The 27,972-nt window shown below is 40.3% G+C and overlaps 1 protein-coding gene across 6 annotated transcripts; it reads left to right on the forward strand.

Moving 5' to 3' along the window:
• The first annotated feature begins 441 nt into the window (after window positions 1-441).
• LOC136777601 (adenomatous polyposis coli protein-like) lies at window positions 442-27,954 on the forward strand. 6 transcript variants are annotated; one of them, XM_066734030.1, is made up of 8 exons: window positions 2,402-2,586; window positions 2,674-3,184; window positions 7,438-7,664; window positions 10,633-10,717; window positions 11,687-11,810; window positions 18,413-18,868; window positions 19,488-19,673; window positions 19,759-27,954. In XM_066734030.1, exons 3-8 carry the CDS (start codon window positions 7,499-7,501, stop codon window positions 26,656-26,658), a joined length of 7,917 nt encoding a protein of 2,638 aa, XP_066590127.1. In that variant the 5' UTR covers window positions 2,402-2,586; window positions 2,674-3,184; window positions 7,438-7,498; the 3' UTR covers window positions 26,659-27,954. The 6 variants fall into 6 exon arrangements, with proteins under 6 accessions (XP_066590126.1, XP_066590127.1, XP_066590128.1 ...); XM_066734029.1 differs by lacking the exons at window positions 2,402-2,586; window positions 2,674-3,184 and adding an exon at window positions 442-801; XM_066734031.1 differs by lacking the exons at window positions 2,402-2,586; window positions 2,674-3,184 and adding an exon at window positions 5,531-5,779.
• Window positions 27,955-27,972: the final 18 nt, after the last annotated feature.

The following is a 27,972-nucleotide window of genomic DNA, read 5'->3' on the forward strand; positions in this document are numbered from 1 at the left end:
CCTGATTTGTATCCAGCATAGGCTCGCTGACTTTACCAGAACGTCAACTGTCGCTGCGCTTCAATCTTTCTAATATTATTATATAAGTCGAACTGCTCCACAAACATTGTAAAAGCGATAATTTATTGCAACAAATGATTGTACATGGCGTTAGTTTGTAAGAGAAAAACCTTTGTAATTTCAGAATTGGAAACGATTGCGTTTACGGAGTTCTTGCGTTGATGATTTTTAACGATTAAATTAGGGAGAAAGCGTGTGTTCAGGAGGGGTAGGGTTGGTGGAAAATAGCGAGGAGGTCTGGTGAAATCGAAGGGATCGCAGAGGAGCGAAGCGAAGCCTATAGGTTAGGAAAGGACTGACTGCCGAGTGCCGGCGACTGGAGAGTGGAGCTGTGCTGTGGAGGGTCCGTGGCAGTTGGTGGTGTGGTAGTGTGCGATTAACTTCCAGCAAGAGCGGGTCGGTCGGGTCGGGTCGGTTAGGAGTGGGAGAAAAGGCTGTGTGGTGGCTGCATCAAGCGAACACCACGAGTTTTTGGACGGCAGCGCCACGAGGAAGGTCTTTCTTTCCCTCTCTCTCTTTTACTCTCTCTTTCTCTCTCTCTCTATATATCTCCATCTGTTCCATTCGCTCCTTCCATCCTCGCGACGCTTTTCTCATTTAGCCTTCGACAAAGGCATTCGGCGTCTCGTGATCGCGCGTGTTTAATGTTTTCTACGAATAGTGAAAAATCCAGTTTTTTCCACGAGTCTTCAGGATGTAAACCAACTCCAAGAATCGACGGTCTCAAGAAGAACTCACAAGGTACTTTTCTATACGTTCTGCAACGCTCCGTGAAAATAACACTACACACGCTATATGCAAACTTCTCGCACGAGCACGCTTCTCTCTGCCTATCTCTCTCATTTCTTGCCTATTCAGTCAGGATAATGACGCACGAGAAAAAAGCTAAGTTGTCACGTGTGATAACATTAACAGCTGATCCCCTGAGTGATCGTTGCGAAGAAACTTGAAAGAGAAGATTCTTCTATAGTTATTTATTTGTTAGAATTGATGTACAACTGGCTGGAAGTCATTTTGACTGAAGTATTTTTCGCATTCTTGTCAAAACTTATAGCAGTGTGAATTTAACGCTGCAAGTCTGCTAACGGTAAACACGATGCCGGTAATTCTGGGGAAAAACTCTGTTAAATAAGAAAAACTGTTGAAAATAGCTACCTCTCCGAGCGTTGCAATTCATAGTTTAGTCCTTTTAGTCTGCGAGCGAGAACTCGTCTGTGTATTTGGAGAATGTAACGCGATAAATATTTATTTACTTTATTACTGAAAATAATGGCACGGTGGAGCGATAAATTTGAGGGATTATGTTCTGTGTATATTGAAGTATATTTAATTGAAGAGTTATGATTATTAATATTCGGATATAATTATAAATTTTGAATTTTTTAAAGTGGATTATTTATGATTATTTTTAAAATTACTGCTGCAATTGACAGGTTTATATTTGTTAGAATCACAGAACAAAAAAATTTTACTTTTATTAATTGTGATTGACGTTACCAGGTCTTCTATTTATAATATTTTTATCTCCACTTTATTTATACCTGAAGCTTGATAGTTACTAGTAACAATTTAAATTTACATCACGTTTAGATTTTTATGAACTGACTTATCGTATCATTGACAATATTACAAACGTCAAAATGAAAAGTGGAATTAATTTATTGCTAGTCCATTTAACGACATCGATTTTACGCGTTCGTTTTACTAAATAATTGTATTTTACTAGCAGCGAAAACTAATTTAAATTGAAGGGATAAAATTTGATGGAGTGCTTATTATTTAAGCATACGGTGGTGCTTATTTTGCATGTCATTATAATAATTAGTAATATCATACCTTATTCGTCTAATGAAATAAAAAGTCATATTTAATGAATATATTCTTATTATGTATCAAAACGTACTTTTTCCGATTTGGAAGAGGCAATTCAGGTTTTAGAAAAATAAGGCAATTACATGCATATCGATGCTGCAGGAGTAAAGATAGGTGTTTATAAACGAGTTTTAGCAGATAAAAGCAATAATGTAGGAATTTAATGGATAAATTTGAGTATTGCGCTCGTTTAGATCGGGTATTTGCATGAATTTTACACAAGAGATAAGAAGGGCAGAGAGCAAAGGTGTATTCTTGATGCACGTTTCTGTCGTAAAGTGGTTTCTAACGTAAGGCGTGCGCTGTCTGGCTTCGTTGCACGTGAATCGTACACGAGCGTGATCGATCTTTCCGTTCGAGAACGATTTAGTTCCACCAAGCGACATCTAGTCGCTATTCGGTCGATGACCCGATACATGTAATTATAAAGATTATCATTAATCGTTGATCGTTCCCTATATAGTCATTTTGAACATATTATATTCATATGATTAAATCAAATTCAATACAACCTCTCGCCTATTCAGTTTTATAGTCTATCCACAAACTAATTTTGACTGCATTTAGAAAAAACTATCTTTATAAAATTTTAAGGTTAACTTGGAATTGGCCTGTTTTATTTTACACGTAAAACTGGATCCTCTCTCGCCTCAGGTAAACCACCAAGAATTACAACGACTCCCGCGCTTTTTCTTTTATGAATTTACACCAGATCAAATTATAAAACTTTTGTAATTTTAGAACCAGACCGGATTTAGCTCTGTGAAATTCACAGCGATGGTTAATTTTTCGCTGGGATGAATCTTTCACGCTGCTTACTTTTATAAACAATCCTATCTAGACTCGACCCCTTTATGGTTTGTTTACGCGCTCTCACAGAGCCCATTGAGCGTTCTCTCTTCATAGAAACTCACTGTTTACAAATCATCTTAACTCGTAGCAAGCTACTATCGAGAGTATTGAGTTTCGCGACTAGAATCAATCGTCGAGCAATCAAATATCTTTCCGGCTCGAATTTTTACTGTTCAAGCGTTGCGTCCAGGTGAAATCAGACGCAATCAATGATCCTCCGGTGAAATTACACGAAATCAATTGGATTTTCTCTGTCGCTTTCTCTCGGGACTAGGAGACACGTTGGTAGATATACGAACCGTATCGCATCTTCTCTTGGAAAACACGCGTGGCCTATTGTACAACATTAACCTCTAAAAACATCGAATTTGCTGGAGAATGAAAGTTCGACACTTTTGGGGTTAGTAAATCTATACTGAAAAGAAAAGGTAACAAAGTTTAGTAATTAATTCTTGTTACATCACTCTAAGTGGATTATTCGTTGTCATATTTTACATATCTTCCTTTTTGCATAGCTAAGGACACTAGAGTTTAAGAAGTAAAATCTCGACGGAGGCGATTCGTTGTAAAAATGGAGGTACTGAATGAAATCTCTGAGTGAGAAGAAGAGAGAAAAGGGTCCAAGTTTTTCCTTGAGGATTGTGAGCTGGTTTACCTGGTTCTTGTAGCATACCAGACTGGTTCCAGTCATGGGCTACGGGCACACCAGACGCGCTCAACGAACACGCTATGCTTCTATTCCTCGCTCTATTATCATTTAAAGAACTGCGCTTCTTCGGATAGATTTTACAATCGCTGCGTTCATCGTCGGGAAAGCTTGCCTGGCAACGTAATTAAAGCGCCAATGATAATCGGCTAGCAAATATCACAAGCTGTGTAAAATTCATCCATAAATGGGAGCATCACTATGCGTTATCTTTTTAAATTAATTTTTGCATTTAGAAGTTAAATTTAACTTCGATATAAGTAAATCAAGAAGCTGGCACCGATTTGGATTCAATGCAATATTACAACAAAATTGCTACTAAATCTGAATAACTCTTATGTTCTTTTTTTATCAAATTCGAACCTTAATTTTGATCTAGCATTAAATTTTTGTTATTCTACTAAAATCGTACAAGCAGAACATACATTAACTATTCTAGAAACAATGAAATTAAAAATGTTCTCGGTAATACAACTTTTGAGATAAAACATTAATTTATTGTGAACGGGATTTATAATTGGATGGAACCAATTAAAGTTTAATCTAGCGTGTATAACAACACTGTTATAATGGGTGTATCCATTCGGAATTCTCCGCTGAGATGGAAGGGTCCACAAAAGTTTTCCTACACATCCAACTCAAGATGATATTAATTTTGTACAAACAGGAAGCGAGTGATTAAAGTATAATTAAAGTACTCGTTCTAACTTAATAATCCTGAATTTCTAGCTAAATTATCCAACTGGATTAATTAATCTTGGGATAACTCGATTTGCCTCGTTGTTTGATGTCAGTTCAGTCGAATGTAGCAGTTTGATATTGCAAATCTTATCAAAGTATCCAAAGTATTTAGCGTAGTATCTTTGTATTCCTCGTTGGATGCTGAAATCACTTTCTTCTAGCTTCGCGAGTGTACAAAGTCGTTAATTAAATCTTTGATCGTGGTCGAATGGCGGTCTAGGTGAATTTTAGAGTGGAGAAAGGTGCGAAAGATAGCAAAATAACAGACAAAATAAACACAGTAGAGAAAGGAAGATGGCGATATGGTGAAAAGTAGACTTGAACGCAGCAAGAATTATCTGGGTCATGATGGCTCAATTTTGTTTGTTTTTTTTAATCAAACTCTTTATCAAAAATGAACTGTTAATTATGCTTCTAATTACACCAGCAATTCTATCTGGTATTTTGACTCGTATAATAATTATATTTCTAAGAGATTTCATTTTATATCAAATTTTCACTTATATCCTAAAAGATTCAGTATACAAGACTGAATTTTGTAGCATTACAAGCAACACATCAGCTCGTTCAATCGTAATTGATTTTATGTATAATTTATCACAATAATAACCAATTTCCTGGAAATTTAAGCTCTTACAAAAATCTATGATGTATAGAGAAACACGACTGAATATTCTGTATATTGAAAATGAATGATTGATTTTAAGAAATTTCATAGTTCTCTCTCATGACCATATCGATCAAGCGAAACTAATAAAAAAGATTTGTGAGAGCTGATAACTAGGATGAATAATTCTCACGACAGATTTGTGTAATAAGATCAGGCATATGATACGAGTATATAGAAACAACTGCAGTGTATTAAATTTCAGTTTCCTGACAATGAAACTTTCAAGAGGGCGTGTCTAAAGACCTAACCTAAAATTACAACAAATAAGCTATTTAGACATTTTTCAGAAGTCATTTCAATGTTCCATTATGAAAGGAACGTTTTAATGGGATAGTCGTAAATGGGTTGGGTAAAGATAGCGAAGAAAATATAGGGAAAAGGATAAGAGAGAATATCCTGTGTATTAGATTTCCATTTCTCTACAGGAAAGCACAGAGAAGTACCAACGGAAGTGATAGGGGGAAGAGAGGGGGGAGGCAAGTGGAGTGCGTTAGAACAGAAGGTAGTGAGAGAGGAGGGGGGGGGGGGGGCGCTGAGAGCAAGTACTACGTGATCGTGATAGAAATTGAAGATTAAAGTTGAATGGCAAAGTAAAAGTCATTAGTCATAAACCGAATAAGCTGGTCAGTTTCGCATCTACGTCATTCGTTTACTCTTCACCGGTGCTAGCAGAGATAAAGCTATTCGAAATTCATGTTTGTCGCTTCACTTTATCGTTCCTGAGTCACGGTATCACGCGCCCAATCAAATCACGCGGGACGAGCGCTATGGACACGGACACGCACCAACGGATGCAGGTCAGATCGAAGCCGTATGGACTTTTACGGAGACTCACTGGACCACTCCACGATCCATCCAAGGCTTCATCCCATTTTTGGGTCGGCTTTCGAACAATTCACGCTCTCCGTTGTAATTAAGTTTATACGCCGGAAATACTTCCGAGGACAACCGAGTGTCCCTGCACCCTCGAGATTCCTAACCTCACTTAGCGACTCGCTTTTGCCGCTCACCGCAAGCCAATTTTCCTTGATAGATTTATAACGACCATCTAAAACCTTATCGTTATTTAATCTCTTCAGCTTTTATTTTAAATAAAAAAGTTAAAACTGGTGAATTAATTTTTATTTTACTGTTCATTTTTTTAGTTTGGAGGATGTTTGAAAGTATAAATTTAATATACCAAGGAATTATTGCTGCATTATGCGATTATTTATGACTCATTATTAGAACCAATACGGTTCTTCGTCCTTGTAAAGATAAGTGACCTTAGTCACCACATTTGGTGTAAATGAATTACCGTCGAGTGGCTACTAAATTAAATTTACTGGAAAATAATCAGCGCTGTGAATTATTACTCTTTCAACGTTCGAATGAATTAACACTATAAATCTGCTGTATTTTGTTTTAGAATTCCAAATTGCGTGAAAGATGTAAAGACATATTATTATAGAAGAATTTTGATGCAAGGGGATGAAATTGGGATGAAAGGTAGAAGGAAGCGACAGGAATGGAAGAGGTTGGATGAAAGTTTTTGTTGGAGAACATTGAGGAAAGTTTTGTTGGATATTTTCCTCCTGAGTCATTTATCGATGGAACCAGAAAGGCAAAAAACCCTCGTATCACCCTCGTCAACCCCATTTTGCTTCACCCTTGGTTGGCCCTCTTCTTACGTGATCCCCACGTATGATGCATGGTCGTGTACACGAAACGTGGGTAGTGTAAGCGTGTACGAGTCGTCATACGCGACACTCGTAAAATCGATCAAGCCACAATGTCATTGTGCCATAATTATTTATGTTGTAAAATGAAAAATGTTAGATATTCTTATTTTTAATTCTTCTGATGGGGGATGAAACTTTATGTTAATTAATTTTTTAATTTACATGATATAGGTTTGTTTGCGTTAAATATATGTGATAATATACGTGATTTGGCCATATAATTTTAAGGAGGTTGTCAAGTTGTACTTAAAAACAGATCCTGGACCAAAAATATTTTGTTTTAAACTTGCAAAAATTGCGAGACAAAAAAATCTGATGGTAGCCATGTGGTAGAGCTAAGAGCTAAAGAAAAATATAAATAAATAAAATAAAGAAACAGGTAAAGTAATGTCCCGTTTGGGAAATACGAATAAATAGTTACGTGCACGTTATATATGCTTCGCTTTACTGGAAACTCGTAAAATCGATGGGGTCGAAATGTCATCGTACTATAATTTTTTTATTGCAAACAAACTATATTATGGCTACTTATTTCTGATTGTGGATAGACCCGTATATTTTTTTAACTTGCACTATTCGTATTCTTTTATACATTATATGAAACAAGTTTGGTGTATGCGTCAATATACTCGATGCTGTTATAAAATCGATTGACCCACAATGTATTCGTACCATAATTATTTCTGCTTGTAGAAGAAAGATATATTAGAACAATTTATTATTTTTCCTTAGCTATGAATAGAACCCTTTTGTTAATTTTCATTTTAATACAGTATTTCCATTGTTATTTATAGTGTTTATTTGTTTATTTACAGAATCGGATGGCTGTTTTGATCAAAATCAGGCGCAGGGGCGCGGTGAAGCATAAGCAAAGCTATGACGTTACCAGTTTCCAGCTATGAGGAACTTCTCGTTCAAGTACGAGAACTCACGCACGAGACGATCCTCCTCCAACGTCAATTGAAATCCGATCTCTTTGAAAACACCGATCCACCAGACGTGAATCAGAACTTTTCCAACAGCGAGAGGGAACATGAAGAAGGTATAACTTTTTGCAAGACAAAAATGTTACTCTTTTGAGTCAGATGATATGTAAATAACGAATGCACAAAGTGTCGTTAAAACACCGTTCACAACAGGAATAAAGAACAAAGAGGAACTTGAAACTCAACAATGGATGAAATCCCACAGAGCAAAGGATACGAATAATGTATATATATGTATATCAGCAAAATTGAATGGAATGAGCAATTTTTATAATTTTTTCTTTGCTCTCTCACTATTTTTATATTTTTATTTCCGTCGATTGACACGACGATCGATTGCATTTATACGTATTGGTTGTAAAATACATCACACACGATTATACAAATATCGATACGTCTGCAGCAGGTACGTTGAACTCTGTAGAAACTGTAGACAAGATATTGAATAGTCTAGTCGTGTTCTATGCCAGTGAAGAAAAAAGTGATGACTGAGAAAAAAAAGACAGTCTTAAATTCACGAGAATCAATTTCTTCAGAGGCGACTTGCTAAGCCAGAAAATTGGACTTGGATTTGAAACAGTTGAGAAAGTAAGGAAAGAGACCATGGAAAGCTTTATGAAGATTTGTGTTTTTTTTAGTGTAATTCATCGAGGCAAACGAGTTGTCAGTCAAGTAGCCGAGAGCTATCAGGAACAATTCTGCGAGCCTATGTCTGGCAAGTTTCGTCTGGAAGTCGACAAAACAGTTGGACTCTTGCCATTGCACTGCCAAAGCTCTCAACAGCCAACGAGATTGAACGAGAGGTAGAAGAAAAACGGATGATGCCAAAAATAAAAGAAAAGATGCTCGAAGCACCGTTTCACTCCAACGTTCAATGACTCTACTCAATTGTGCAAACTTGAACCTACGCGTTATTCCATTGTCAAATGTAATATTCACTTGCGTGGAACTTGTTGTTCCTAGGATAAATGGGTACAACTCGTACGTTTCGTTCTTTATGAGAAACACAGAAAGAAACGAGTTATAATCAAGATTCTTTTCGTGGTTCTCGTTTGAGCGAGTGGCCAGATGGGGAGAAAAAGGAAAGAGACTATTATTAAGATTCAGTTGGGGAGTCAGAGATTTTCAACGAGACTTACACAATGCATTTCTCTGCCATCTGCATAAGTCGAAAGCTCTTTGCATTCCAAAGAAGGCCCCGAATGCCAGGGCACGTATCATATTGGATTCGAGTCTCGAATTTCGAGGGTCACGTCATACAGTAATTATCCTGCGAGTGTTCCACAGTCTTGTCGTGGATAGTCATTTGCAAAGCAATTAGGATCTCTTTCTCTTTTATTCTTCAAAGCCTGAGCACTTGTCTGGACAGTTCTCCAATGCACAAATATGGAATTAAGATTGTAACACGAAAAAATATCGGCTAACAATCTTCAGCAGTTGTTTGTCATCAATGACTATTCAAGGTCTCATATATAAAAACCTTGTAGCGCTTTTAAAAATATTTTATAGCGTACCTTGTGCTAACAAGAATTATTACATAAATTTGTATGGTTTCTTTGAAGTCTGGAAAATGCAGATTTGAGAGTCGAGACAAAATTTTATTAGTACAATGAATTTCTGGTTGAACGCGACAAATTAAACCTGACAAGTTCGCAGAAACCAAACATTCGTCAGAAGAGACTCGGTAACATTCTGGTTATCTAGCCCAACTTTTTGGCACAACTGTATTGGGATCTGACATAGTTGAAGCGCTCCAAGCGGTAAAAAATGAAAGCAGAGGAAGCCCAGGTTTTACATTGATTCTTATGGATATTTTTCAATAAATTGCAATTTATTATTGAAAACCTTAAAACTTTTGAATATGGGAGAAAAGTTTGTACAGATATTTTCCATCGAAATCATTATAACCCTCCTGTAATTTCAATAGACATTTAGACACTTAGGCTTTCATGCGCCATATTCGTTTTTTTATTTATCTATATATATAGACTCCGCCCACGTGTCAGATCCCAATATGAATCTACCAAAGTTTTGTATTCGCATATGTGTGTGTGTATCGCGCAAAGATTTGTGTTAAATATTTGAATTACGCAATGAAATTTGAACTGTAGAGAAATTCGAATCGAAACAGTTGTAGGTCGAATCGTGCAAAATTATCTATAGGTTTATTTTTTCTAGGCCGGTCAATTAATTCGCGGAAGAGTTTTCCGTGGATTTTTCTACGATAAATCCATCGAGCCACATACACGTGACTATACGCGAGAAGACGGCTCGTGCTCGATTTGCTTCGCTAACGAACGATGACTAATTAGCGCTGAGAAATTCATTGGCATTTAGCGAGGTTAACTCGCCGCGTTTTGCAAGAAATGAAAACTAAAGTTTGAGGAGGTGCTAGATCCACCGGAATCAACCACCGTCCAGATGATTCAAGCTAGACATGTTTTTCTTGGGTAAGAGCAAACTGAAAAGTGAAAGGTTTTTCGGGATCTGATTAGATGAAAGGATAATCGCTACTGACGTTTTGCTCAAAATGATAATTGAGGACGACAGGAATAATCGTAGCTAAATAACAGCAAGGATTTATTCAGTAAGAGTAAGAACAGAATCAAGAAAAGAATTACTGGTTGATTTTTCGTTATCCAACTGGAGTTCTCACCATTAATGGCATTCGATTAAGTTGGGATTTTAAGGAGTAACTCCAAAGAGGCAGATTTTTTTATAAACTAAATAAAAAAATATTTTATGACCAAACGAGTTTATCCTCGTGACGTCTGGGAGGACAATTGATGGTGTTACGTCATTTCTGTCCTGTTTAAACTACAGAGAAATATACGTGATTGTAGTTTATCACCTCTGTGCCTAAGCAAGCAATAAGGTCAGCTGATAATGATAAGATTATGATAAAAATGGCGTGAAAGGGGCTGTGTAAGATTGCACCCAATAAAACTAACGGCCCTCTGTTTCTTGTATCTCCTGTTTGTACTGCAAATCACACTAAAACTCTTTCATTTTTTATTATTTCAGGAAGGCTGTTTGGGGATAATGCAGTGCGATTGTTGGAAAACAAGCGGAGGTCCCAGATCGGTCAAACTCATCTTATGGAGCAGAAGTAAGGATCCAAATGTTTACAAATTAAATAATAACACTAGGATTTCTAAGACTATGGAGACTATTTTAATTTTTTTGATTAATGAAATTACAAAGTCAACATTATTTTCGTTGATAATCTAGCATTAATTAATGGACAGGTAAATTAACAAAGAATCCCCGTAATTATTGAAGATATAGGAAGATGCAATATTGCAATAATAACGTTAAAGAAAAATTAAATGAGGAATAGTGCAAATGTTAATTGAGATGGATGTATTACTACATCCTTTAATTCCAGTACACAAGTAGCGTGATGTTTCTGGTCCAGTGAGAGCCTATAGAGTGGGGACGCTGAAGCTCGTTCCAGAAACGCGAATGAAGCTTTGAAAAATGTCCCTGCTTATTTCAGGATTGAAACGTATCGTGCCTTTTAAAAGTGCACACGAACACGATTGCATTCGCAGCTTTCATGTTTAGCATCAAAAACGGGCTTAAAGTGTACTCGCAAGCTTTTTCTATCGTGTACACTGGCACCGTTCCTTGTGTGCATTTATCGCTCGTGCGTGGTTCTTCCAATGGGATAAACGCGAAAACACTGACGCTGCTAATGCATTTGTCAAGAATTCCCTTTGAACTCAAACGTCAAACGAAAAATTTTCTCTACGAGTTTCACATCTCCCCAAATTGTGTATTATTAATGTGTATAAACCATATGAGGCGTGAATGTGCAAAAGTAGCTATCTACATAATTTTCTAAATCTTTTTTTATTGCATTCTCTAATACAGAGCATCACTAAAACCCTAAAGCAACATATTGTGTGTGTATGTATGTGTGGTCCAGAATATAAATTTAATTGCTATTTATAGGTCTAAAATAAAGTGTTCTGAACAAAAGAAAATATTCCCCTTTGAAGATAGGCACTTTTCGCAGTTATATGACTCATATATTTCCTATAAATCATTTAACACTGATTTATTTCTGTTGCAGCAATTTGAGATTTCGCTCGTCCCTCTGCAAGAGTCTAAGTGCAGCTGACAGCATTCGTTCTGGAGATTTGACGAGGAGGCTTCTGGCTTGGAAAAGTCACAGCGATCATCAGTTTTTCCTGCAGGCGAGTTGAGCTTTCGGATACTAAGCTTTTGTCCTGATTAGAGAGCCCACGCTTAAAACACCATACTTAATTATGCAAGATAAATATCTAACAACGTCCAAGTACCTCTTAGGAGCAGCACTCTTAACAAGAGATTCTAGTCGATAAAACTACTCACGTTAAATCACGAACGATTCTTCGAATACCAAAGATCTGTTCATTATTTATGTAAGAAAGACGGAGAATTCGGATCGTTAAATTATTTTCGAAGTAACTGTCCCGAATTCTCCGTTTAAACTTGATTCTACCAAGAATCTCTCAGTGTTGTATTATTAATGCGTTATAGCAATGGGTTGGGCATCGCAAGTGCCAACATTAATGACGTTGATGCGCTAAAGTGACGAACGAGCTAAAATGTAGCATCCGTGCTGATTGCTGGTACCAGTGACGTCATAGGATAGAAAAGACGAGAGAAAAATGCTATAAAATCAGATTTGTGAAATTAGAATAATCCAGTTCATGAGACTCTATCGTTAGGAGGATTTGCATCTACCGGTAAAAGACTGGTGTCCTCAGGAGTTTCAGGATCAAGGTCAGGGTCGTTACGATTAGAAAGTTGGCGAATAAGCGTGCGTGGACTTTGGCACGTGAGACTGCTTCCAGGGTGGTTTCCGCAGGCGCGGAGTACCGTTGAGAGGAAGGTGATTGGCTTTGGGGTATTAACTAGGGATGAAATGAAATTGTGGAGCATGCGCGATTGGCTATGGGGTGAAGAGCCCAGGATGGAAGAAATTGTATAAAGCCGATTGTAAAACTAGGATAGTTTAATTTATAAGATTCTATTGTTACGAATGTTTGCGTTTACCAGTAAAAGACTGGTGTCCTCAGGATTCTCGGGATCAAGGTCAGGTCATTTACGATTAGAAAGTTAGCTTATAAACGTGCGTGGACTTTGGCACGTGAGACCACTTCCTGGATGGTTTTTGCCGGCTCGGTGTACGCCCCAAAGGGGAGGGGGTGGCTTTGGGGTATTAACGAGGGGCGAAATGAAATTGTGGAGCATGCGCGCTAGGCTATGGGGTGAGGAATCGCAAAGGAGACTCCCGAGGGGTGCGTTTATTGATCAGCGACACTTCCAGTCGGTGGAAAAGCAAAAGAACGGCCTCTTACACGATACGCAGACTTCCATCGACTCCGGTTGCACCGCTAATTGGGACCAGGGTCACCGTGGAACAAAGCGATGAACGCTATTATTAGCCGCAGTACCGGCTCTTCCGCTCTGTATGAGCGCGTAAAATCGCATCGTCGCTACCATTGGGACACCTTCAACGAAGCAAAACCACCACCGGAAGCTAATCTGACTCTGACTTGGTAATGCAACGCTTGGGACAAAAAGAATTTTATGGATCTTCAACATTCATCGCTCTGGATCATCGATCGCCGTAGGATAGATCATTCTGAATATTACAACTGGCTATCCAACCTTCTTTAACGCGTTCTAATTATATCAGAGAGAATTATCTCTGGAGATTATATCAAAGAATATTATCTCTGAAGATAAGAGGAAAATTACGATCAGGCAAAATCCAAGAGAAATGTAAAACTATTGCGTTTATCGTATAAGTAGAATTATGTAATTTTAGTGCGAATTTAGGATGGATGATTATTGGAAGAGAAAAGGACAATTGGTATCGTTCTGTTGAGTATTCTAAGAAGGGGAGGGGGGTGAAGAGAGATGGCGATAGGGGTGGGGGTGGGGAGCGCGAGCAGAGGGGTCGTGGAGAGAGATAGCAGAGTTTGCAATAGTGGGAGGCATAGGGAAAGAGAGAAGGAGGGAGAACCATAGAGCGAGTAAGAGAAAGATAGATAGATAGATAGAGTGAGAAAGAGAGTGTCTAGAGTGGGATAGATCGAATGAGTCAGTGATGGCGCACAGCAGCCAGGCCGAGCCCAGCTGTTCTTCGATCCCCTAACTTACACCAGTTATTTCAACCTCCAACTCACATTACACACTGCAAACTCTGAAGAGTGCACTCTCCAGTCTCTCTCTTCCTCCTCCTCTCTTCGGCACGAATTATAAATCTCTCCGAATCAAATCTTTCATCGCTTTTAAGTATAGAAAAACAAGCCTCAGTGCAATATATCTGGACAAAGTTGTATCACGTGAATTGTATCGCAAAAGCAAGTTTGTGATTCGATAGCCACCGAGGGGGAAGAGGAATATCGAAGATCGTGTTTATTTAGTAGAGGTGGATTGTGATGGTACACGAGGGACCCTGGATATTTGATCTTTGCCGATGCGAAGGATATATCCAAACGGATTAATTTCGTCCCCTGATCAAAAGTATTTGTGTAAAGTGGTGCACTGGCGCAAGTAACGCTAAAGGTCACATCTACTTTGGCTCAACATTAAAAATCAACTATTGCAGACTGCAGAGAATATTGAAAATTTTCGCAAATTATTGAAGAAAACTGTCAAGTTTATATCAAAGCTCCTCTTAAAATTTCATTCAATCTCTCTCAATAGACTGGAAAAATTGTCTTGATTTAATGAGTAGACTGATTATTCAGGAAACTATAAATTGGGGAGAATATGAGATTTGAAGTTAATCAAGGAGAACGTTGTATTGTTATTGATAAAATTGAACCGACTCGAGCCAAGGAAAGTTCGATAAGGAAGGATGCGAAGGTACGGGTGGGTGGTAAAACGTGAGCCGTAGATGTCTAGGATATCGTTTGGGTGGTTTACGCATTCCATCTATATAGTGGAAGACGCGAAGGCAACGTTTGCGAAATGCACGATTAAACGTGGGACGCAAAGGAGCAGCTGCACCTAACTATAAATGGAATACGTAATATACCAGAGGTATTGGCACATAGAAAAGAGAACGGATCCTTTATAAGGATATTTAAATCGTTGAAGAAAACTTCTGTTCTAACTAGTGACAAATTTTTGTTAAAAACTATGGAAAAATAGAACAATTGAATGAGTTTGATAGAGTAACTGCTGTGCGTGTTTCTGCGAGTTTTGCGAAGGATCAGTGTGATGATAATTGTAGAGTGTTATGATTTCGTGCTAAGCATATCAATCAGTGGCATCGTTTTAAATCATTAGAGAAAAATTGGATTCCATCGAACACTGCAAAAACTGTTCAAAATTCTGTAAAAATATACAAACTGTACTAGTTTTGGAGAGTAATCGATTCGTATATTTTTGAGGATTTTTCAAGGGATCGGTGTGTTTGTTAATTGTAAAATCTCATTGTTTATTCCTAGACAAATCGATTAGTAGCGTCGTTTGAGAGAAAGAATCGAGAGGAAGTGCGCGAGCGAGCCTCTCTCCTCTCTCTCTCTCTCTCTCTGAAATGCCAGAGGGATATTTTGAAAATCTTTGCTTTAACGCGTGCGCAGCTGGTGGACCGATGGAGAGCAATGAGGCCGGCTCGAAGAAGACGAGTGGAAAGTTACGAAGCAACGACGCTACGATGACACGTCGACGCCGTGCAATCCTGAACGCCGGTCGTCCCGACGCCTAATCCCTCAAGATCCTTCGTCATCCGCAAGATTCGAGAACGCGAGGCGCTAAAAAATACTATATATATATACACTCTCGAAGATTGTAAAATATCGCACGTACGAAGGTTCTCCACCCAAGCATGGAAAAAATCAATCGTGAAATAATTATAATCAATAGTGTTTAAATCGTAGCGAAAAAACTCATTGATAATCCGAAAAAGTAGTCACGAGCCAATATTATTCATTAGGGAATAATTAGGGTTGATTAAAAATTCGACTGGTGGGATTATAGTGGAGAAAAACTCGTCTTCCAGTGTGAGCTCCGAGAAGAACTTTCCTCGGAGTGAAATTTCTAGGAAAGAGAATTCTTTGGGGCCAATTAACGTTCCTGCTGAATTAATTGAATGCAGTTTGATTTAAGAGCGGTTCGCTGATGGAATCGTGAAGGATAGTGCGAGGCTTTGATCGAGGAAAATCAAAGGGGGATTTGAGCGTTGATTGAAATTGTTAAGGATGCCTGGAGAGAGCAGGGAGCCTTCGGTGACGAGACAGGAAATTTCTTTGGAGGATCCACGTTCCAGAGGAATTTCCCCTGTGACGATGATCCCTGTACCACGGACCGGTCAATTCTCCAGTTTATCGCAGAATCCGAAAAGCGTGAAAACCGAGAGAAATCGACTGAGACTGATAATGGATGGCAGGGATGCCGATGCTATTGATAAGGAGCGCAGGATCAGCCTCGAGGAAGCCCAGCATTCCCAGGAGAATTCCCAGCAGACGCGCGCAAGACAAATATCCAGATACGTAGGCAGGAGCAATAGAAAGGTGACCTTGAATTATTAAGTTTGTTGCAGAAGGTATTTTACGAAGTGCGAAGAGAGAATATTATTTTTTTTAAAGCTGATTTTTATTATTGTTAATGTGAAACTAAAATTATTTAATGTAAAGGAGTAGGATAATTATTGTGGAGCGAATCTCGAGAAAAATAGGTGACCTTGAATCACTAAGTTTGTATGGTAAAAGATGTTTTCCTGTGGATTTTAAGGAAAATTAATTTTTCTGCAAACAGATTTGTATTATTGCTGATTAGACGAGACGAGCTAAATTACTTAAAACTAATGAGCAAGGTATTTATCTTCTGAACGAATCTCTAGATTTATAGGTAGGAACGATAGAAGAGTGAACATGAATCATTTTTAGTGCGTAGAATAAAATATTCTCTTGGACTGCAAGGAATATTCATTTTTCTCTGATAGCAAATTCATGTCAATATTGATTAGACCAGATAAGCTGGAATTACTCGAAACAATCGAGTGAAATAACGAGCCATATCGATATTTATGCACCAATAGAGCTGAAATTCCATATTTAAACTAGCAGGAGAGAGAGTACAGTAACATAGAAACTCAAACTGTGGTAGTGTTAAAAACAATAAATCATCGACAGTAAAAATTGTCTCAATCTCATCCTGATCACAAGATATTCAATATCGAAAATTGTTGTAAAATTTTCAATAATATTCTATAGAAATCCATATTATCAAATCTCATTGATAAACGTTGTTAAATTTAATCAATAGAAATAAATCAAAACGCTTAGAAAGCTACATTTGTAGATTAGAATGTTGTCTTTTTATAAACAAGTGAATATAAAGAGAGAAAACTGCACTAGACCTTTTTGAAACAATAATTGCTAAACGAGAACGTTATCTGATGCATTATAACACACTAATAGAGAAATTGTATTTATAAAAATAGGTTTAGTGCGATTTTATCAAAACGATGGATCTGTGTATGACTTGGAAAGTCAAGAAAATACTTATTAAGACATTTCGAATGATAATTAATACTGTTAAACAAATCTCAAACTACTTTGGACTTTATCTATACGTAAAAGTTTGAATGAACGATTGAGAGATGCCTGGTAACGATCCATTAACGATTGGATAAAAAAACCTCAGTAGACCATTCAATGGAAATTGATACGAATGATAATGGAGATTCGATAATAATCTGAGTCACGATTTCCACGAGGTGAAATCAAAGAATTTTAACATCCAGATGCAATGCAATGAAACTTCATCCGGAAGGTGACTCCTCTTCTTGCATGGCTGGTCAGTCGTACTTTCTGTTCCGCGTATGGAACAGGTCAAAGGTCAATCGCTCTACCACGCCTTATTCTTAATTACACTCACCTATATATATATCTCTCCCAACCATCTCCAATTTTCCATTAAATAACCTCCCCCTGGTATCCTTGTTACAATTAACGAGACTGTCCATTCTCAGAGAAAGACTTGAGAGAAACCACAGTGAAAGCAAAACAGACTGTTGCTTCAATACTAATTTTAATCGTGCATGTGGGACGAGATGCAAAGCTTTGCGTGGAATTTTTAAGAAGTACATACCACTTGTAAATCAAGGCTAAACATAGTTTTCATTTTCTAGGATTTTCCTTTGCCACTCGAGACGTCTGCATTCCATGGCAAATGCGAAACTTTTCACTCGAGGTTTGGTTTATCGAAGGACTTCCGGTGTATTTGGACGGAAGCGAGGATGCAGATTTGTCGCTTCCGGTAGAGCCTTGATATTTGCTTGGGCGCTAATCTTTCTTGTTGCCAATTTACCTGGCAGTGAGGCGATAATGCGAATCTTCAGTCGTGACCTTTGGTCTCGCGGATAATGCTTCGTTGTAATGGTTTTCTGCACGAAAGCAGACTTCCTCAGACTCGACGTTAGCAGCCATTACCTACGATCTTGGCTGCACGAGACTCGTGACGTGCTTGTTTGTACGTGTGTGTGTATGTATGATGGTATCCTTGACCCAGGGGGTACTGGCCGAATGTAATTGGTGAAAGTCGAAACTTGCGAGATACATTCGCCAATTAGTCAAGTACGTTACGCATTCCGGGAAACTTACGCACTATTAAGGCTGAAGTGAGTCATGCGATACGAGAAACGGTCAATGTTCGCCTTATACACGTTGTAAAAGCATTCATGAATAGTAATTATAAGGGAATATTGTAATATAATGATGATAATCTATTTTACATATTTGTAAATTGAGATGGAAGCTAGGAATTGTAACGTTGAATTTTCTTGCTGCAGGAACAAGAGTCGGAGGAACGTGCGTTGGTGGAAGGGGTGGTTTCGAGGCTGCCCAGTCGTAGGGGTGCTGGAGGGGGTGAAGGGAGAGGAAACGTGGCGCAGGGTAGTGGGAGCAGCAGTTGTAGTGGAACGGGGGAGTGGTGCCCTCTAGGTCTGGACCTCGCTGACACCGACTGTCATGAATTCTCAGCGAGGTCGACCCTGGAGTTTGACGCATCTGCCGCTACCAGAACGGCCAGCAGCGACGACCTCGGGCTAACCAGCAAGAAAGGACGATGTGCCAATACCCACCTGAATGCTGTCCAGCATTACCAGACCAATCCCAAGCCACCCTCGCCACCACTTTCGGTTCATCTTCAAGGTGTCAGTGGAACCTTTGAGACCACCAAAGAGGATGCTATGGAGCCTGAAATCAAAGAGGAGGACGAGCGACGTGCTGTCACTTCTAGCCCTGAGGTATAATAAGCACCTACTTCCTCCTTTTGCTTTTTTTTTTTTTCTAAAATGCACCAGAACCTTTTAGCAGTTCAGACCAACTTAGAAATAATATGTAATTGTGATCCAAGTGTGAACTTGATACAAGTTTGGGCGCCAAATATTTATATAGGTAATTTGGAATAGTTGTTTAACTTGAGGAATACTCAGTGATGGAACTAAGAAGATTATAAGTGAATAGTTTCAAAACGAAAAGGAGTTTCTGGTGAAATGTTGTATTTTGGCCCAAATGAAAGAAGATTCGATTGGGAACCACTGATGCGGGTGCCTCGTGCTTTTGCCGCACTATCCCACCACCAAGTGCACACCTACAGCGTTCCCTGTATTGATTTTACCAAGCACGCGCTCTGTCTCCCTTCTACTCCCCTCCATCTCATTTCTATCTTTTCCCGTTGCTGACATATACTAGTATTAGTACCCAATATTTTTGTTTCTTTAATACATTGTAAATTACTTTATTAATATTCACTATTTAAAAATTTTAATTTCTCGAGTTTCTTTTGGTTACACTCGAGTAAGATTAAGTAGGAAATATTGTAAAAGTTTTTCAAAGTTACATAGAATCATGATTGGTTTTAAGGTATATACAAGGAGCAGCAGGCATTACAACGAGAATATCAGTAGTGAGGATGACAAGGCAGGGTCACCTTTACCAAGCCAGAGAGTATCGTGTTATCGAGGTACCTGGCCAATCAGAAAGGACCTATGGGCCAATCAGCTAATGGGACTCTCCACCCAGCACAGCACACCCACCACAATGGACAGCGTGAGTAAACCATTCATAAATCGTCGTCCCCGGATTTAGTAAATCAATTTAGCCAGAATTCTGACTGAAATCATTTATCTTGCAGGATATGGCCAGTGTGATGAGTTTTTCCTCTCATTCAGATGCTCCCCAAAGCTCCTCAGAGCTGCGAGGTCAACATCGACTGGGAACCAAAGTAGACGTAGTGTATAATTTGCTGGGGATGCTGGGGAGTGCCGAGGGTCGTGAGGATATGAGCACAACGTTATTGTCCATGAGTAATTCAGTAGATAGTTGTTTAGTTATGAGACAGTCAGGGTGCCTCCCTCTACTGGTACAGCTGATCCATGCACCAGGACAAGACCCAGTGACGAGGGAGCGAGTCTCCAGAGCATTGCACAACGTGGTCCACGCGAAGAGCGATGAGAGAGCTGGTCGTCGAGAGGCCAGAGTGTTGAGGTTCTTGGAACAGTTGAGGGACTATTGTCAGGCTCTTAGGATATCGTTGGAAACTGGGCAGGCCCCGGACGATTTTGAGAGGCATCCCAGCTCGACGATAGCTGCACTTATGAAGCTCTCCTTCGACGAGGCACATCGTCACGCAATGTGCCAATTGGGAGGCCTGCATGCTGTAGCAGAGCTCATTGAAATGGACCACATGGCTCATGGAAGCGAGTGCGATGACCAGAACTGTATAACCTTGAGAAGATACGCTGGGATGGCCCTGACCAATCTCACATTTGGCGATGGAAATAACAAAGCCTTGCTGTGTTCCTTCAGAGAGTTCATGAAAGCACTGGTCTCACAATTGAGGAGTCCCAGTGACGACCTTCGACAAGTAACTGCCAGTGTCTTGAGAAACCTTTCTTGGAGGGCTGACAGCAGCAGTAAGCAGACATTGAGAGAGGTTGGGGCTGTCACCGGTTTGATGAGAGCTGCTATGGAAGGTCGTAAAGAATCTGCTCTAAAATCCATTTTGTCAGCACTGTGGAATCTCTCTGCTCATTGCAGTACTAATAAATTGGACATATGCAGCGTTGATGGTGCTGTGGCTTTTCTTGTTGATATGCTAAGCTACAAAGCACCGTCAAAAACTTTGGCAATCGTGGAGAACGCAGGTGGAATTCTGAGAAATGTTTCCAGCTATATTGCTCTCAGGGACGACTACAGAGCTATTCTGAGGGAAAGGGGTTGTCTGCAGGTTCTTCTTCAGCAACTGAGGTCTCCCAGTTTAACCGTGGTGAGCAATGCCTGCGGTGCTTTGTGGAATCTGTCAGCCAGGTGTCCCCAGGACCAGCGTCTCTTATGGGATTTGGGTGCAGTACCAATGCTGAGGAGTCTTGTTCACTCCAAGCATAAAATGATCTCGATGGGCTCCAGTGCAGCCTTGAAGAACTTGCTTAGTGCCAGACCAAACTGTGGCAATCTCGTCCATTTAGACTCCACTGCTAGGGGACTGGGATTAACGACGCTTCCATCTTTGGTAGCTCGAAGGCAAAAGGCCTTAGAACAGGAGCTGGATCAGAATCTATCTGAAACATGCGATAATATCGAACCAAGCACATCACCTACCACAAAAGACGAAAAATTTGCATTCAAAGAGCACAGTTTCCTCGGTGTTAATGCACGCCTTTTGAGGTCTTACCAGATACAGGGCGAACTAGGTACATCCAAAATAAGCTCCTCTGGAGTACCCAGGAGCGAGAGTAGAGAGTCTATGCGTTCTGTTACAAGCACCCATTCGGATACAATGTTCGAGAGGGTGAATCGTCACGTCTTGAATGGAGTCTCACCTACAGAACTGCAAATCAAACAACAATCTTCCTCGCTTCACTCTGCAGTGGGATTCGATCACGGTTTAACGAGTAACGTCAAGCCAAACACATCTGAAAAAAAATATGCTTTAAGATACAAAAATGCAGAGAACCTCAGGCCTGCAGAACTATCAAATTTAAGATGCACTAATTCAACGATATCTTGGTCCTCCGCCATCGACCAGGAAGCTGCTTGCTCCCAGATAATAAATTCTTCCATAGAAGATAACCTTTCTTCTATAAACCAAAGCCTATTATCCTCCACCAAAGCCGACAGTCAATCAAGCATATCTGATGATCCTGAAGCAGGAATATCGTATCATAACCGACGCACGAATTCGAGGAACGATTTTGACGCATCAGGGTCGTCGAATTACGAAAAGATATATACAGAGAAACTGAACACTATCAAAAAGGCAATATCACCCATCACCAGCAATAATCCTGATAACGATTTTTTTAGTTGTTATGCTGAGACTGACCTTGACGAACCAACCGATTACAGTCTTCGTTACGCAGAACGAGTCGTGGAAGAGGACGAGAAGGAGGATTCTGCGTATTTTACCAGCGTGGGCCATGAGGATACCATAAAGACTTATTGCACGGAAGGAACGCCTTACGAGACTTCGTTGAATACCTCAAGAACAGCATCATCTACGGATCTTCAGGAGGATGGCAGGAATAAATCATTATGCAGAAAAATTCTCGAACAAAAGTACCAAGAGGATTCTAGGGTCGATGGGCTAAAATGCTCAGTGGGCGAGGAGAGTACGTTGAATGAGTCCAGTGTGAGAACAACACCCATACACGTGATCTCCATTGATTCCTCGGGATATCATGGGGATGATATTGGTTCCTTCGAAGGTGAAACTGATATTTGCGATAAAGAGAACTCTTTCGTGCACAACGAGGCAGAAATGGCGGATCATTCGGATTACGGTGCGCAGGAGAACGAATCTATAGATCAAGTGAGCGATGGTGACGAAGAGGACGACGAGGATCTACTGGCTGCCTGCATCAACATCGGTATGCAGAATAGTAGACATCGTCACTCTTTCATTGGCAACAATTTCGACAAGGCGCCTACTAGAACAGAGAGTAACCTGACTAGGTACCAAACCAGCGTGGCCTTGGATCAGGTCGACTCCAACACCAACGTGGACCATGCTAAGGTCAACATGAGGAACCAATTGGACAAGTGTGAGAACCGGAAGGAGAATTCAATAGACAAACGTTATTCATTGAATATTCAATTAATCGGTGAATCTACTTCGATTCAGAACTCGTCTCTATCGGAGAGTTCTTCAATGAACGATGAAAATCCAGTGGAGAACAGACAAACCGAGAGTGACGTTTCTCTGGACACCGTGGAGCAATCCGAGCAAGCGCTCCTGAAGGCTTGCATTCTGCCGGAAATGCCACAGTCGAAGGACTCCGTTTCCAGCGAAGAGTCTTCGTCCTTGGATAAGGAATCCATTTTGGTACAAGGTTGTAATGACTCTGAGGTTGAAAAGGTTGTCGAAGAGGCGTCAATCAGTACCATTTTGGAAGCCGTAGAAACCACGACAAGCGGGACCAAACCCGTGGTTGACGAGATTTACAGGCGTCAGAGGGATCCAGATGCCATGATGGCTTCGTTGGATCGATTAACAGTGACCTTAGTCCAGCAGTCGGAAGCAATACGAGAATCAACGACGATGAAGCAGAGTACCTTGAGCGATACTTGGAACGAGGATTCACCAAACGAGGTCTCTTTTCCCAGCATCAGCATCAGCGCACCACTGATCGCCTCCTTCAGGAGCGACGTCCAAGAGGATGAGCCAACCATCCTCTCCGACATCGCTGAGGACGAGGGCCACCCTCAATTCCCCATGGAAAGTTCGAAAATAATCGAGCAAGAGGCCATCAAGTTGGCTAAGGCTGTAGACGCTGAAGTTGGTAGCCATCATGACCTTGAAGTGAACAGCATTACTTCTATCGATATTGAAGCTATAAGACCACCGTCCACCATGGGAAGCTTGATATCCTTAACAGCGAGCTATGCAGGAGCAACGGAGAGTCCGGAGACTCTGCTCAATAACAGAGATCGTTGTCATTCTACCTCTCTTCCGCCTAGTCATGCCAAAAATCATCTGGATGGTCGTTTTGGACGTAAGAAATCCTTACCTGTTGGGGTGGTGGCTAAAAGAGCCATTGGCCATCATCAGAACCACGCTGGCAGCCTGGAGAACCTCTTGAACGAGTGCACCAATTCTCGTTTGGAGAACGTTAAACCGCCCTCCATGATGGATGACCTTGACATTGGTGACATGGAGAATAGCATGGTCAGCGTAGCCAGTATTACATCGGAAGTAGCTGACTCTAAGGATCAAGATTCTCACAGCTTGACCGGAAGTGACCCCATGTTCGACCTGCTGAAGCCAGTGGCTAATGTCCTGTCCATCCAGTGCATGCGGTACGCAGAAGCAATGCAAACCAGCGCTAATAACAGTCTCAGTGAGTGTCTGGAGAACATAAATCCACCGTCCCTTTTTAACGAGGTTAGCGAGATGGACGAATCGACATTGGAGGCTGCAACAGATACCTTATGCAGCGACACAATTTGTGCGGATGTAGAATTACGTACTGAGGAAGTTGTTTATTCTATGATGGTCGGTACCATTGACGAGGATGAGAATGACACGGATGAAGCCCTCACGCCTCTGTCCACCGAATATTGCCTCAGTAGCTCGGCAGAGTCAACACCGAAGAAGAGGCCCAGCAAGACTCACTTGACGCCTAAGCAGAAGCGAACTTTAGCCAAGGAAAGGTACAAGACTTACACGATAGCAGCGGAGCTCGTTAAGAAAAATGCAGAGACGATGAAGCAAGAAGCAAACACTGGTACCAACGAGGTCAAGGACAAGATACAACGTGGGAAGTGTTCTCCATTTTCAAAACTCACGCCGAAACAGCGTAGGCAGGAAGACAGAGCCAGGTTCCAGACACAGGTTTTAGCAAACCCTTTCCCGATTCCTCCTGAAGACAAACTTAAGGATCTGGAGAATGGTGCTGAAGAGAAACAAGGTACCACAGAGAACATGGCGAACGTAGCACAATTGAGATCAGCGATTCCCATGATGAAGAAGATTCCAGTACGTACGACCTTGATGAAGAAACGCGTTGATAGGGTCGATAACAAGAACAGGTACCGCACGAGGACCTTAAACGACGTCGTTAGTTTGCTGAAGAATGGCGATAGTGGTCAAGGGTCGGACATGTCCGAGGATAAGCAGGAAGAATTTAACTTCTTGGAACGAAATGGGTTGATAAATCATACGAACGAATCCAACAAGACTACTACCGGATATACCGATGACTCGGTATTGGATTGTGAAACTTTGAGCTTTGCTTCCAACGACGATTCGGAAAGTGCTTTAAGGTTGAAATTTATGAATGGTTTGTCGAATAAACTTTTGGTTTCCTGTGTGCAGGATGATGTTACTTATACCATTGAGTCCAATGGCGAGTTACAGTTGGGGTCCTCGAGTCAGATGGTCGAGCAGGAGGCGTTGAACAACGAGGAGACTGAGAGTGGAAACGAGTCTGGATCGAATGACGAGCAGCAACAGAGGGGAGAGCCCAGGGGTCCCCGCATTATCAAACCTGGCATGGTCCGTAGAGATGCTAGCTTGGACTCCAATCTTACTGATAAATCCGATCCAGACAGTCCTAAAGCCATCAGGGGACGCAGGAAGGCGTTGTATTCCAATCCAATCACGCGAAAACCGACTCCACAGTCATCACCGTCTAAACAAGTAAATTCCTTCAGTGGAATTCCTATAGGACGCAGTAACACGTCACCTATAGTCCGAGCCACCAGAGCCACTACGCTGAGACAGAATAATAATAGCCAGCAGAGCAACGCAAAGTCCATTTTCAGTCCAAAAGTTGCTGTATCGGATGATACCAAGACGAAGAACGTCATTGCAGCTAGAAGGGTCTCCGTCCCACAAAAAGGATCATCGTCGACTATAGCCAAATCCCAAAAACGCTATAGTACACCTCCGACCTACGGTCTTCCAGAACCTAAAACTCCTGATACTCCAACAAAGCCACTGGAGAGACAAGGAACGTTCACCAAGGACGAACCGGAAGTGGAGAACGCACCAACCGTAGTGTCCGCTCAATCTTCCCCTGTCAGGACGAGGATCGCTAAGCCGATCAAAAGCATTTCTTCCAAAGTATACCCAGCGTCTGGTAAATCAAAAATTTCGGTGAGGACTTATCAAGCCAAAATCAACAAGTCTGGTAGCACTGAAAGGATCCAGACAGGTGGGCTGCCTGTTTTGGTAGCAGCCAAACGACCTGGTGCTCAGGGGTCTGGAAAAATAGGCGGTCAAGTTATTCAAGAACCTGCAAGTAAAGGGGTTAAGAAGGCAAGTCCTCTGGATCGAAGGTCTAACAGCAACGCGAGCATCGTGTCCAATGTTTCGACTGGTGCGACGAATAGAAGGTCAACGAAGGAAGCCACGAGTAAAATTGCCAGTTTATGGAAGAAGGTGGAGGAGACGAAGAATAGGCAGCGGTTCGAGAAACCTGATACCAGACGGTGGATAAAACCGGAAGGAAAACAGGCCGAAAGCGTCGATACCGAGGAGGAGTCTCCTGCATATAGGTTGTTCCGTAGCTCGACCTTCGAGGGAATCTCTCAATGCGACGTAAACAACCTTGGGCAGCTGGAGAAATCCAAATCTAACCAACCACTCGTAAATGTACAATCTAACGGTGTAAAATACAGGAATTCCTGTGACCTGAGTGGTATGGACTCTAACGAGGCTCCGTGTAAGATAGCATTTAAGCCGTTCGACAGTTCGACTTATAAAAAGAAATCCAGCCAAAATAACGAATCCGTGGTTTTAAGAAGGCAACAAAGCGAAGGATCAGCGGATAGTGATCCAACTAAACGTATGTCACGCTTGGGTTCCTTTATTAGCGTAGATCCTTCCAATCCTGAGGGCACGGTCCTTGCCAATGCTTCTTGTGTCACGCGAATACCAGCCTCGGCAATTGTAACTCCTTTTAATTATAATCCAAAGCAAGACATTCCTTCGCAATCGGTTAAAGTTGTAGAGAACCATGATGGCAAATTCGAGATAACCGAATGCCCAACTGACATTGTTACATCGTCCGCGAGGGTCACGACGGTATGAAGGATCTTATTAGAACGTTAAGAGCGTAGAATTGCCTTCTGTTTCAGGCTAGTCATTGTATATTTCCATATTGCCTTCATTTGTGCTGTTCTCGTACAATTTACGCGAGCTTTTTGTTTCTTTATCTGGATTAATCCCTGCTTAAGACGCTACTATTTTTTCCAGATTTGTCACGATGATTTATCTCGGTAGAACAAGATAGTCTTGTTCTTCTTTGCATCCTTTGGAAGACTCGCAATGAGGTGTAATAAGCAATGAGACAAATTTTGCGATTAAATATCGGTTATAATTATTTTCCCTTGTTGTATGTATATACTATCGAGAGATTTCACGATGATAAATCAGTGCGTAGTAATTATGCTCGATTATTTATTCAACATTGTATATATTTAAAATGAATGAAAAGTAAAGAAAATATTAATGATATATATGTTATATTATACAATCTATAACATCGGTGATATACTACTGTACATCTTCATGTTGGAGCAAATTGTGAGGGATGAGATTTGTATTTTGTTTTTCTCATAACTAATTTGTCCCCTCAAAAAAGATCTAACGGTAATTACTTTTGAAGACTGATAATAACGAGAAAAAATTCGATTAAACCGGACATTTCTGAGTGGATTGTTGCAGTAAAAGTGTAGTACCATTTTTACGGATATTAACGGTCTAAGTAATATACTAGCATGACAGACAGAACAAGAATAAACATTTTCTATGCATTATATTAAGTTTCTAGTCTATCAATAAATTAACAAACATAGCTTCTATTTTGACCATAAATGTAAAATACAAATTAAAACTCGTGTAAAGAATGTCTACCAATACAGCCATAATCATCCAATTTAGAATGTTAAAAGTTGAGCTACATTTTAGATCGAGTATCTCTAAATTCCAGTATTACAACCGATTAACATGTGGCAACGGATTTCCCCTTACTTTTCATTCAAGGTATTTAGCATCTACCCATTGATTGCAGATATTTTGATTTTGAGATTTCTGTTACTTTCACATACGTCAGCTTTCCTTCTAGGACCATCAAGCGAACTTAAAGTTGGTATCAAGATAGAAGGAAATCTAGTTGACTCCAATTCAGGGATGGTATTAGACAGAATTGAACCTTACTTTAGGTATATGGTAACCCTGTTCCAGTTCGAGTTAAACAGATTTAACCCTTCCAACTTGGAAAAATATCAGGGTGTTTATGTTGTTGTAGTTTCATGAGAGATCTTGTCTGCTCAATACTTTATGTGATCGTTTAAAATATAGTTTTCTTACTAATTAGTCTTTTAAGTATGTCTCTCTTTTGTT

The sequence above is a fragment of the Prorops nasuta genome, unplaced genomic scaffold (assembly GCF_024137725.1).
Source record: "Prorops nasuta isolate Cenicafe-Biocafe unplaced genomic scaffold, Cenicafe_Pnas_1.2 PNAS00011, whole genome shotgun sequence".
NCBI lineage: Eukaryota > Metazoa > Arthropoda > Insecta > Hymenoptera > Bethylidae > Prorops > Prorops nasuta.